The sequence below is a fragment of the Phycomyces blakesleeanus genome, assembly GCF_001638985.1.
Source record: "Phycomyces blakesleeanus NRRL 1555(-) unplaced genomic scaffold PHYBLscaffold_16, whole genome shotgun sequence".
Taxonomy (NCBI): domain Eukaryota; kingdom Fungi; phylum Mucoromycota; class Mucoromycetes; order Mucorales; family Phycomycetaceae; genus Phycomyces; species Phycomyces blakesleeanus.
The window spans coordinates 989,674-1,003,434 of record NW_017265149.1 but is presented as its reverse complement, the minus strand read 5'-3'; the positions used below and the strand labels follow the sequence as shown (position 1 = coordinate 1,003,434).

General features: G+C 33.4%; 4 protein-coding genes across 4 annotated transcripts; 1 reads left to right on the top strand and 3 right to left on the bottom strand.

The window, feature by feature from the left end:
• Positions 1–1,146: 1,146 nt before the first annotated feature.
• On the bottom strand, positions 1,147–2,490 carry PHYBLDRAFT_21674 (hypothetical protein; the record flags this gene model as incomplete). Its single annotated transcript, XM_018439766.1, has 5 exons — positions 1,147–1,421; positions 1,519–1,643; positions 1,734–1,951; positions 2,030–2,155; positions 2,293–2,490. The coding sequence occupies 5 exons, from the start codon at positions 2,488–2,490 to the stop codon at positions 1,147–1,149; spliced, it is 942 nt and encodes a 313-aa protein (XP_018289417.1).
• Positions 2,491–7,528: 5,038 nt separating this feature from the next.
• PHYBLDRAFT_155826 (hypothetical protein) lies at positions 7,529–9,796 on the top strand (the record flags this gene model as incomplete). Its single annotated transcript, XM_018433445.1, has 9 exons — positions 7,529–7,610; positions 7,694–7,787; positions 7,959–8,254; positions 8,359–8,479; positions 8,587–8,648; positions 8,752–8,978; positions 9,120–9,224; positions 9,349–9,478; positions 9,588–9,796. The coding sequence occupies 9 exons, from the start codon at positions 7,529–7,531 to the stop codon at positions 9,794–9,796; spliced, it is 1,326 nt and encodes a 441-aa protein (XP_018289416.1).
• A 1,362-nt stretch (positions 9,797–11,158) lies between these two features.
• On the bottom strand, positions 11,159–11,632 carry PHYBLDRAFT_66365 (hypothetical protein; the record flags this gene model as incomplete). Its single annotated transcript, XM_018441632.1, has 1 exon — positions 11,159–11,632. The coding sequence occupies one exon, from the start codon at positions 11,630–11,632 to the stop codon at positions 11,159–11,161; it is 474 nt and encodes a 157-aa protein (XP_018289415.1).
• Positions 11,633–11,978: 346 nt separating this feature from the next.
• PHYBLDRAFT_170740 (hypothetical protein) lies at positions 11,979–13,359 on the bottom strand (the record flags this gene model as incomplete). Its single annotated transcript, XM_018436418.1, has 4 exons — positions 11,979–11,994; positions 12,062–12,063; positions 12,085–12,158; positions 13,008–13,359. 4 exons carry the CDS (start codon positions 13,357–13,359, stop codon positions 11,979–11,981), a joined length of 444 nt encoding a protein of 147 aa, XP_018289414.1.
• Positions 13,360–13,761: the final 402 nt, after the last annotated feature.

Sequence of the window (13,761 nt, the reverse complement as noted above, 5' to 3'; positions counted from 1 at the left end):
AAAAGATATATATCTATATCTATATCTATATAAGAATTACAATACTGTAAAAATACAAAGTTAGGTTCAAACATATTGGCCAATTAAGAGCTGTAATAAAGTTTGTGACAAGAGAGGGACCTTTTCTTTCTTTATCTATCTGAGCCAAAAATAATAATAATAATAATATAGTGGTCGCTTTTTGACACCATTTTTTTTATTATAGCATAAATATACATATATATATTTTCAAATCATCCGATAGCTGAGATTAAAATAGTATTTTTAACCTTTATTATCACAGTTACGTTATATAGATATAGTACTTAAAAAGTAGACAAATAAGAAAATATGTATTTCAATTGTGGAACACCTTTTCCCTTAATCACAGCCTTATTACCACTGCAAGATACAATAGTATAATGTATTTTACAAAAAAACCACAACAACAAATTTTAGAGACACAAATAATCAAGCAAGCAAAACACTTTATTAGCTACATAATAAAAATAAAAATAAAAACTCTAGTGGCAGTTGAGCGGAAAAGGCGGGTAAAAAGAAATAAATACACACACGCACACACACACACACACACATAAATGTCAAAACACCGCAGGAAACCTAAGAACTTTGTGTGAGGAATATTAAGAGCTGGTCAACAAGAGGAAGAAGAAGAAGAAAAAAAAAACACAAATCAACCTGAGCTATATATTACTTGTTAATTAATTAATTAAACAAAGCCAAATGTAATCATCATTAATGTGTGCATAATTATCAGAGCAGTAAATAATATGCTTGATATGCTCAACATGTTTAATGCCGAACAAGTACAAAAAGTAGCAGGCAACAAATAACAATAAACCAATATATATATATATATATATATATATATGGTCTTGTTTATCAAAGGGCACAAGGCATTCATAATGTAAGATGATCGTCATTAAGTTTCTTTTCTTTAAAAAAAAAACCATATAAATTTTTCAAGTAGCCAACTTCATGGTGCTTAATGCAAGCCTAGATATTAATAGATCAATTTTGTTTTATCTGTCAAATTTGACTTGGATTATGGATCCAATTGGTGGGAATTACATCGGTCTGTTCTTTTGTCAAAAGTAAAAATTATATATGTATATATATACTCTATTGTTCGATTGCTGTCAAAGCTTAACCAGAATATGGAAACAAGAATCCAAATCGAAAGTGTTGAACAACAGGCACTTTTTTGAGTACTTCTGCAATATACATCTTTGCCATACCGCTGTTGACCTTGCTCCAATTCGCTACTGCAGAGATATCAAACAGCATCGGAGAATGTTCATGGAACGGACCTGTCTTGACCTCTCCAATGTACTCCAAGCATCTCAAATACATGTATTCTTTTGAATACATCTCAATAATCTCGGGCTTAATAGCAGATGCTGGTTTCAATCTAGGGTGATCTACAAACAAACCATACGCACACACACATATAGATATTAATTATTCTATGAAAGAAAGAAAAAACATATTCTCATTACTATTATCTTTCTGACTTACCTATCAATTGTGCACTACCCCAGATATAAGGCAGAAACTGATGATCATCTAGTCCCCACACACCATGACTACCTGCCGGTTCAAGCGAATAAACTCTCTGAATGTGCCGTACTAATTCCAAATATCTAAACCAAATATATATATATATATATATATATCAAAATCCATGTATAAACATACGCACAGGTCAATGGTTGTATTTTGGTGTATCTTACGTTACAAACACTCTTGTCACCAATGCCTGATAGTCCTTGGGCTCAAAAACACCGAGCATTGTCAATCCACACAGAAAGGCACAGAAACTAAGCTCATGTCCTGATCCATAATCGATTCGAGTTCCATTTCCAAACCCATTAAGTAAATAATCATGCAGTTCGGGGATAGCAATGTATAGTTTTTCTGGAAGTGTTTTGCGTAAAAGTTCAGGTCCACACTAAATATAAGTACACACATCATCAACAAATCAAATAATAATGATAATAATAAACACCCCAATTGTTTCCCTTCTTACTTTTTCTAATTTATCTAACCAGAGTCTAAACGCCTTGTTTCCAAACCGTTGAGGATTATCAAGAGGAGGAAACTCCTCTATCCAACTATCCAGGGTTTGTAACATTTCCAGGACCTTTTCAGTTTGCTATATATATATATATATAAGCATGTTTATGCATAGGTATGTGTATGCGTGTATTTGAGGTGTGTGTGAGTGTGAGTGTGGAATCAACATTAGTTAATTACAAAACATTGTCAAAAGAAAAACGCCTCCTCGCTTACAGCTGAGACTTCACATGGATCCGAGTTTTTCTTTTTGGTGACATTCCCATTTAATAGAAACACAAATGTCATGATGCGTGAAAATGCTTTTGAATGCAAAAACGGCTCAATGTCTGCTTGGGTGTGAATGACTTTCTTTGGTTGAGTTGGGACATAATCATCCAAGAGGAATGGAAGTTCTTTCTGAATTGACTCCATTTCTAATGAATTTATTTTATTGTTATTTTATTATCTTAAATACAAATAAAGAATAAAGGACAAAGCGAAGACTAACGAATAAATAATAGTAGAGCTTTAATGAGTTGAAGAATAAAGAGTAGGACGTCACGCAAAAAAAAAACCTCCCCAACCAACAAACTAACTTATACTTCTTTAACAAACTTGCTGAATTATCGCTTATTTATTTTTTTACACAAACACACACATTTAATAATTGAATATATATTTATTTTTATATATATATATGGGTGTATAAAGAAAGGGAAAGGTAAAGAAGACTTGAATAACAATGGTAACAATAGCAACAAGAACTTTGTATATATATATATATATAAAGAAAAAGATATATATAAAAAATAAAATAATAAAAAAAAGCAAATAGCAAATAGTAAATATATATATATATATATATACGTTTCTCTTTATTCCTCATTACTCTTAATCCTCTTCTTCAGCAGTACTGAGCCATTCAATAAACTTGGCACTCTTCTTCTTTAGCTCGCAGTCATTGAGGTCATTGTACCACGTCACAAATACTTCTTCATCGACCAAATCCTCATCATACCAGTAGGCAAAAACAGTTGCAGATCTACCCAACATCTGGTCATTGCGCTGAGTAACAAACTTGTACCATGCTTTCAATAAGATGTGCTGGTCGGCGGTTGTCTTGACAAACTGCAATAAGTGGAGAAAAGTTTTGTATAATTAATTAATTAATTAATTGGTTTTAAGTTTAGATTAAACCCAAAGATTTATCCAGATTATATATCTATAAAACAAGACTTACGGTATTGAAAAGAGAAGAACGAGCCTTGAGTACACTGAGCACATTAACAGACCCGGAAGCTCCTTCTTTTCCAGAATCTTCCAAAAGACTCGACAGGAGAATGTAAATCAACTGGGGCTTTGAGAGATCGTTGCGCATCTCCAACTTCGTCACTTCCTTGACATCCTCAGACAGTTTACCATTGGATGGCAAAGTGGGAGGTTGGTTCTTGAAGAATTTCTTGAGTTCGGTAATGATTGTTTCTTCCTGGGCAGTCTTGCTAGGTGAGATGGTGGGTGCCTTTGTGGTAGGTACCCTTTTGATTTCATTTGTTTCATTTAAATCAGCCAATTGTGTTTAACACTTTTTTTTTCTTAAAAAAAAAAAAAGATCGGACGAGAATACAAAGTAGAAATTTACTTACATCTTTAATTGCTCTTGTTCTTCTTTGGAAAGGTGAAGAATTTTCATCCACGACTTGTCAGTATCCTACAAACCAACCTCATTATTATTAGACATCTTATATCTTTTCTTTATATCTCTCTCTCTCTCTCTCTTTAACTCGACTGGTTTATACAACTTACATTATTGGATCCGTTCTTCTTCACAGTGTCCAAGGGTACACGCTTGTTAACAGGAGGGGAGGGACCAACTTTTGCATTGAATCGGCTGTTTTCTTTAGGTGGCGTTACTTTCTTGATGGCATTGGTAGTGGTGGTACTGAGCTTATTAAACTGTTGAGGAAGTTGTTCGACAGGGTCTTCTTCCACGCTAAATCCCGATAATCATTTTGTGTGTTTTTAGTATCAAACCCATGTATATTAATTACCATGTGTCTAAAACCAAATACAAAAAAAAAGAATCCCCTCTTTTTCTCCCACCCTTCCAATTGCATTGCCCCTCTAACCCTATCGAATTACCCTCTTCATCCCCCTCTCCTCCTCCTCCTCCCACTCCTCACCCAATATAATTTATTTAATATATATATATATATATATATTTACCTTTCTTGTCTGTCTTGGCGCTCCAGTCTCTCTTGGCGTTCTTGTCTTTCTTGGCGTTCTTGTCTTTCTTGGCGTTCTTGCCTCTCTTGACGATCTTGTCTATCCTGGCGCTCTTGCCTCTCTTGTCTATCCTGCAGTTCGGATCGATCGGAGCGGTCGGATCTATCTGTTCTATCGGATCTATCTTGATAGTAGGCTGGTGAAGGAGGAGATCCACGTGACGTATATTCCCCATTGTTGCCATTAGTGTTAGTGTTATTGCCCGTTCCATTATTTCCATGCCGGCGCCACAAATTCTGGTCCGATGAGTCGGTACGTTCATATCCATAGTCTTCTCTATCAGATCCTCCTCCTCCTCCTTCACGTTGGTATCTTTGAGATGAACTCTTGAAACGACCAATAGGCTCAGCGTCATCACCACGGCGTCCATTCAATACTGGTCTTTCCTTCAATTCTTGTTCTCCATGAGCTAATGAATAAATAAATCATTAGCATCAACAGCAAGTCAAATTGGTCACAAGTCTCCCACCCCCCTTTTTTTTCCCCTCTAACTTCTTCTTCCTCTTTTATCTTTTTTTTTTGTTCTCACACGATTTTGCATTTAATAAATTAATAGAATAATAAAATAAAATAAAATAAAATAAAAAGAGACAGGGGCTTACCAAAATGGCATTTAGGGCCATATTGACAAAATTTGTCCTTCATGAAACGCTCACACAACTTGGTCTTTAATAAACGATTGTCATTTTGGGCAATAGTAGGCGAGGCAGAAGACTTTGAAAGTCTCTGTTGCTGCTGCTGTTGTTGCTGTTGCAATTGTTGTTGTTGCAATTGTTGTTGCTGCTGCTGTTGTTGCTGCTGTTGGCTCTGCTGACTCTGCTGATCCTCGGAGTCTTGGACTCTCTCTCTAAGCTCCGATATACCGTGCGCAAAAGTACATTTAGGGCCGTAAGGGCAAGCTCCCTCGGTATCGTAGCGCTCACACAGGCGAGTCTTGTAAAGTGGACTAGATTCGTACGAATTTGTCCAAGTTCGCTGCTGCTGCTGGTTATTATGATTACTATGATTGTTGTTGTTGTTATTGTTGTTGTTGTAGTGTTGCTGCTGCTGGTTGTGGTTCTGTTGATATGACTGATTTTTTTGAGAATCATCAGCTGTCGAGCGTGAATAGTGTGTGCGAGGTGAGAGGTCATCTCTTGCAATGTGACGAGTGTTGTGATTGTGATGGCTAGTCTTATTGCGAGATTGACTCAACTTGCGGTTGGATTGTTCAATATATGCCTGGGCAGTCTTGAAAACCTCCTCCATGTTCTTAAAAGCAACCTTTTCCATGGCGACCGATTGGACACACCACTGAATGTTGACTCCTTCTGCATTGGGAATGACACGTACATAGTCATCTATGACTTGTGCTAAATAATAAATGACTTTTTTGGGTCTAAAATAAAATAAAATAAAAAACAATACTATACTATATTAATGGCGTGCTTTTATTTATTTATATTTGTATCCTTTTCTTTCTTTCTTTTTATAATAGTGATAATAATACTAATAATACTTGCCTTGTGCCTGAGAGATAGGTTACTTCAATTTTGAAGCCTTCGTCCAAACGAAGGTCTTTGGGGCTCAATCCAGTTGTTTCAAAGGTTTCGCGAAGAGCGCATCTTGTAATATATAAAAAGAACAAAAGAAGAAGAAGAGTGTTAATGAATTACTGAATCTTAATTGCTTGCTTTGATTAGGGAGATGTGATTTATGTTTTGACATTTTTTTTTCTTCTTCTTATTCTTCTTTTTAGGCTTCCTTGCTTACTTTATTTCGTCTTCAGATCCGAGCACTTGTCCTTTTGGACCAAACCAATATTTCTTGTTTGTAAAGGAGTCGTTTAAAAGTAAAAATTCAATGTTGCGTTGCACTCGATAAATCAGAAGTCCTGCGTATAGATTGGTGTGGGAAGGTTTGTCCATGGGGTTTAATGACGTCTACAAGGAATCAATAGACTTGCGTATAATTTATAATAATAATAAAAAGAGGGAGAAAAGCAAGTTCAGAGAACGAATTTATGTGTATATATATATATATATATATTATTATTATTATTATTTTTTGGGAAAAAAATTAAAGAAGGAAAAGAGAGAAGGGGAAAAGGAAAGTTTGGAAGCATTATACACCTTTTTTTTTTTGTTTTCATAAATTATTGGTCCAAAAAATATAATAAAAGCCAATTTGGTGCAAAAATTACAAAAATATTGTACATATAAAATCGTGTTCGCATGTGATATGGCTCTTGGTTACTTAAATATATAATATATATATACTGGCATTTTATTTTAACTTTATAAAAGACGAGCAATCTATTTAAGCAGGCATATTCCCACCCCATAGAAAGTAATTGAAGAAAAGATTCAGCAAGGACACTATTGAAGGAGGGGGGAGTCCAGAACTGGCAGCAAACTGACTTGGCCTTTACAACAAATTGCGTCTTTCAAAATACAAGTTCTAAAATCAGGGTACATTTGAGATTTAATTAATTGCGACATAAAAATTGGGGTGGACAGACTCACAAAAAAACAGACAAAGATTCCAAGACATATTATTGGATTATAGTTTTTCATTTTATTTTTATTTTTTTAGAAAAAAAAATCAGAATCTTTGATTTTTGATCTTTCAAAATTAGGATCAAAAGTTCAAACAACTCTAAATGCCTGGTATTTTTTTTCAACTGTCAATTAGATTGCGAATAAGTTCATACTTGATGGAAGAGACTGTATTATGAGCACTTGAGGTTTCTTATTTTATATGCATTTGAACCAAGTTTGCTTATTATTATTATTTTTAAAAATCAAGAAAACGATGCAGAAAGATAGAAATGAATTTTTTTAATGGATAAACTCATTATGACCTTTTGTTTCATATTTAATTGATCTTTTTTTTTATCATCTGTCTACCACAAAGCAAAATCACCCTTTTTATATATATATTTTATTTATTATCTAATTGCACCTGTGACAAATAAACTCACTTGAGCCCTACATAAGTATTTTATTTTTTTATTTTGGTGTCTCATTTTTTCCCACGGTACAAGAGCCCTTTTTTATATATTATATTATTTTTAAAAAAAAATTAAGGATTCCCCTCCCCCTTTTTTTTTTAACTTGATTTTTTTTATTGCATTGTATCATCTTTCTTCTTTCTTCTTTCTCTACCTATCTCTATACTCCTCCCTTGTTTTGCCCTTCATTCAAAAATGACAGCAGACACATACACATACCAAGAAGGTTTCGGAAATCATTTTACATCAGAGGCCATAAAGGATTCTCTTCCAAAAGGTAAAGGCTCCAAAAGAGGTTCTTAAAATATACATATACACATATATATACATAATACTCACACAAGAATTTTAAACCCATAGGTCAAAATACACCTCAGAATTGTCCTTTCAACCTTTATGCTGAGCAGCTTTCTGGTTCTGCTTTCTCGGCTCCTAGAACTCACAACCAACGAAGGTAATATTAAAAAAAAAATCGAACCAAATCAAATCAAGCTTTAGATTACTGCTATTAGTAGTAGTAGTATCAACAAAGGCAACAATAGTTGTGTTAAAGATCAAAGTTAACTAAGTCACTCAAACGATATGTATATGTACATTATTTTTTTTTTGGACTTTTTTGTTTTAGTTGGCTGTATCGCATTCGCCCATCAGTTGTTCATTCACCTTTTGAGCCTGCAAAGACTAGTCAGGACCTGGTTTCAAAGTTCGATGACAATTGCATAGTTACACCTACTCAGATCCGCTGGAGTCCCTTTGATTTACCATCCAATAAAGAACAGGTCAATTTTGTTCAAGGCATCAAAACCCTGGCAGGCGCAGGAGATCCTGCCTGTAGATCGGGTCTGGCTGTGCATATATATACTGCCAATACAGACATGAATAAGTCTGCTTTCTATAACTCTGATGGCGACTATCTAATTGGTATACATACATACACAACATAATAGTCATATTATGGCATTGCTTATTACTGAGTTACAATCATCCCTCTCTCTGTGTGTGTGTGCGTGTCTATGTTTATTTAGTACCTCAAAAGGGTGCACTTGATATCACTACTGAATTTGGTCCAATGTTGGTTTCACCCAACGAAATATGCGTTATCCAACGCGGTATTCGGTTCTCGGTTGATTTGCCTGAAAAAGAAGCGTAAGCTGTTTAGTACTTACTACTACTATCATTAGCGTTGTTGTTATATAGGACGATTGTAAACCTCGAGTCGCACTTAATTAAACATCACTTGTAAACCCCTGCAGGCGTGGATACATCCTTGAAGTATACAATGGTCATTTTGAATTGCCTGACCTAGGACCTATTGGTAAGACATCCTACCAAGCAGCAGGAGTACCACGTTTACTTTATGTACTTAAATTGTATTATTATCTTGAAAATATCCTATATGTGTATATAATAATTTCAAGGATCCAATGGTCTTGCTAACCCCCGAGACTTCCAGACTCCCACCGCTACTTTCAAAGAAGAGTCAAATGTAGCGTGGGAAATTGTGTCAAAGTTCAACGGAAGGCTATTCAAAGCTCAGCAAAATCACACGCCGTTTGATGTGGTTGCTTGGCATGGAAATTATGCGCCGTACAAGTACAACCTTGCCAAATTCTGTGTCATAAATTCAGTATCCTTTGACCATATTGTAAGTATATATATATATATATATACATGTACATACATCTTTCTGTGGTTATATTTGATCATCTCGAAAAGCGTATTATACCAAGTACAGATCTGTAGGCTGACCTTGTCTACAAAACAATGCCAAAAAAAAACACATTAGGATCCTTCTATCTTTACTGTCTTGACAGCCAAATCAGACTCTGCTCATTACCCAGTAGCAGATTTTGTCATATTTCCTCCTAGGTGGGCTGTTACTGAGAATACGGTAAGTAAACTAATTCTTTACTCTGTCTTATTTCTTTAAAATATATTATAATTCTTATTTAAATAAGATAAAAATAACTAATGCATATTCATGCATATTCTTTGGCAAAAAATAAATAAATTAGTTTCGCCCTCCTTACTTCCACCGTAACTGCATGTCAGAATTTATGGGTTTAATTGCAGGCGATTATGATGGAAAATCTGATGGGTTTCTTCCTGGAGGAGGCTCTCTCCACAGTATTATGACTCCTCATGGTAAGCCTGTGCCTAGTTGAAACCAAAACATAAACGCATATATATATATGTACAAGACCAAACGGTCATGACTTCATTTGAACGGCACTAATGCATCATATTGGAATAGGACCGGATGCTAATGTTTTTAAGATGGCTTCCAAAAGTGAGCTTAAGCCATTGCTGATGGGAAAAAATACACAATCTTTTATGTTTGAAACATATTATATGCTGTCTATCACACCATGGGGTATTAAGACTTGTGGAAAGGTACAGGAAGATTACTGGAAAGTCTGGTCTACTCTTGAAAACACATTTTCTCCTCCTGTTGAAAAATGAATACTCCAAATATAATATAATAAATATATATATATCAAACCTAATTATACAAATATGTGCATGTGCATTTGCATTTGCCTATGCATATGCCTGGGTATCTGGGTATCTGGGTATCTGGGTATCTGGGTATGCACGTATATAGTTAAGTATGTATTGCTCTTTTGATTACAAATCAACCAATGCTTAAATATTACATTCAATATTTCAAAAACAAAAAATCCAGATAATGGGAATAAAGCCAGTATGCAGTAATTTGATTTATTTTTGTCAGATGACAAATGACCAGCATATTTGTCTCTTCTGCGACCAAAATAATACATGGAAATTTATCAAAATTAAAGCAAAAAACAAACAAACAAACAAAGAAAAAAGCAGGAATAAAGGGAGATGTATTTTCTCACTGTCATTAAAAAAAAAAAAAAAAAAAAAAAAAACTCCAAGACGACACAAAAGAACAAGTGAAAAATGATTGTTACCTGTCCAACACAAAATGTATAGTAGATACACATGAATGTATTCCAAGTGAATTAAGTTTACATGGAAGTATAAGCTTTTCAATTATCCTCATTTTTATCTTAACACCAATTCCTCCTCTACTTCTTTTCATTTCGATTTCGATTTCGATTTTGCCCTATAGTCTATTCATAGTACAATCCTGTCCTTTTAGCTTTTCATTCTTCTCAAGGCATTGACTGTATTCAAATAGACCGTCATGATTAGGTATGTGTATCAATATAGTGGACACACAAGCAATTAAACTATTATTTTTATTTTTTTATTTATTTATTTATTTATTTATTGATCTATTAAATATAATTTCATTGAGACTAAAGCACGACACTATTTACTTTTATCTATTAAAGATGAACAATGACCAGTACTACCGTAGGAATTGTATTTGTTTTTTAGAAATCAAGTTCAATGATAGAAGACAGATCAAATCCTTTCATTTTTAACGATCCATTGCTTAGAGTGTGAATAAAATTGTCTTGAAAATATACAAGTAAACAAATGCGATACTTGTTTAGGTTCACCATGACACCGTTTGATAGAGAGCAAACTTTTGATAAATTTATTAATAATATGGTGATTTCTACTATACCATATCTGATTAAATGTTATATCTTATAATCTCTAAAGACATATATACATACATACATACATATATGTATGTATGACTTTTATTTTTCTTTGCTCTTTAGGGATACAAGCCATTTAATATGATAATTATTTATTTGGTTTCTTTTTCTACCTTTCATTATTATGGTTATTAGCAATACAGAAAAACCAGAAAAGAAAATATAAAAGAAATAGTACAATATTACTATTGTGTGTCTGTGTGTCTGTGTTTTTGAGAGGGGTTTATACTTCGTCGTCTATGACATTCTCATATATTACTTTAACAATATCAGATACGATCTGTTGAATTGTTACTGGGGTGTTCTCTTTACAGTAGTCATAAAACCAAATTTTGTAGCAAATGCGCATATAACTCGGTATAACCAAAAGACTTTGTTCGACAGAGTACCCGTAAAACATTAGATACCGTTCCATATCACAGGCCCATGCCTTTATAGTTGGCGGAGGATCCGAAAGGGCGATGGTTGTCGGTGGTTCGACTTCGGTGGTCTGGAAACGGGGGCCATTTTTTCTTCTGAACAATTCGCCGCCTCTGCTCTCGATAAGACTCAACATTTCTCTGTTCTGTCGGACGAGTATGTCCATTGAATTGTTCAATCTCTCCAAAAGTCTTATAACCGAAGGTTCGGCGTCTTCACGACGATTTTGTAGTTCATCGGGCGAATCTGGAGTAACGTTATCAGGCTGGGTATCCATTACCAAATATATATATTATTATTATTATTATCAGAGAATAGATTGAATACTATATGTATATGTAAGGCAGGCAAATTTCTTGAAGTCTTTTTATAGATAACAGAATTAGTTTTTTTTTTTTTAAAAAAAATAAAATAAAATAATAGTAATTGAATGACGCAATATTAAACTATTCTTTTAATACAGAATAGTATGCATATGTTTATTTGTTTCCAATATTTCAATAATTCCAAAGACATGGAGAGCGCGTACGTATTTGAAGTTTAATTTCATCAGATTTTTATGATAAAGATCAAACTTTCTGATAATATTTACCATTTATGATAGGCGTTTTTTCTAGAATATTTTAGAATCTTGCATTACTTATTAACATATCATAAACACACACACACACATATATATATATATATATAATATGCTATGATTTACATCTATATTCTTATGATATTTACCTTATTTTGTGAAGTTAGCATATTTAGTATTAAATGTTTCCAAAAACACAAAAAAGGGTCATTAACAACTAATTCTATTATACATACAACCACAAATATATATACACATTATTCATAATTGTATTATATTGTAAAGAGACAGAGAGGGGGGAAAAAACGAGTACTATAGAATTCTTTAGATTCAACCATTTTTCTCAAGCCTTCCCTTTGTCAAAAGCAATTTCAAAATATACATGGGCACAATTGTAAAATACACTAAATTTCTAAAGATATTATCTGCTTAAAAAATAAAAATTAAAAATAAATAAGTTCTACTTTTGAGCTAAACCTTACAAAATGCCTAAACTATATATATATATATATATATATCTATAATTTGGAGGACAGAATAGAAAATATCTCATATGTCCAGTATCTCTTTTGATAATCATTTCCGCTGCTGATATCATTAGTGGTCTTTAGAGACTCTTGAGGTGAATATTATCTAAAGACGTACAACCGACCTATTTAGTATCCAGAATCCAAAAAATTATATATGTAGATCGTTGGTTATATTATTATTATTATTATTATTATTATTTTGTGGTTTTCAAAAGAGCATTATCCAAGGAACAGACAAATATATGGTAGAAATTGTTGTAACTGACATTAAGATTTAGATATATATATGTATGTATGTATCTCTTTTATGGAATAAATAACTAAAGAATATTGTATGATAAAGCTGTTAATAAAATGATAAACATAAATATAATAAACAAAATAATATAAAGTCTGTTATTAATCGACTGCATATTATTGGTTCCCATTGTACAAATACTAAAAAGAAAATAATAAAAAAAAATTATGCTTCCCTCCCGTTCAATTCAATGATTGGTATATATTTTTAAACACTATATCAGTAACAAGTTGGTGGATTGTACTTGGCTGGCTAGTTGTTCTGTATACTCGATACCACTGTCGATAGCTAGAATCCATGTGAGGAATGACAGCAATTTTACTCTGAGAGGCAGTAAAATGAGAGCTGATCAGGTAGTTCTCCATATCAAACCCCCATGCCTTCTTGGTATTCAAATCGTCGTTCATGGAAATCACGCCTGGGTCCCGAGGAGCCTTTTGTTCGTAGCAAATCTCTTTTAACTGTAGACTCATAAAAGATAGTGATTCTTCAATGGTGGCCAGTTTTTTCATCATATCTTTTATAGCCTCCACAGAAGGTGTTCGATCTTTTCTATAGGCGCGTAGTGTCTTGACATTGACCGGGTAGTCGGGCATGATTATATTATAATGGGCGACAATGAACAGACTGATTGATTATCTTATTATTATTATTGATACTATTTGAGTTTAATTTAATATAGGACGTGACTTTACAATAAAGTAAGAGCAAGAAGAAGAAAGAAGAGTAGTATAAAGTATTAAGAGAAAGGGAGAAATAATAATAATAATAAAGGCGTAACTAAATCTGTTTAATAATTGACATAATTGTTTTTTCTTCTTTTTCTTCTTCTGTTGTTTTAATCTACATCTTCTTGTTTGGCAACTAAAGACCGTGTGCTCTGTTCAGTAAAATATCAAAAAAGTACCTTTACAAGAGGTTCCTAGACAAGAAGTACATGAAGAAGAAGAAGAAGAAGAAGAATAAAAAAAAGACTCGGTGATGTTATTACAAAATGC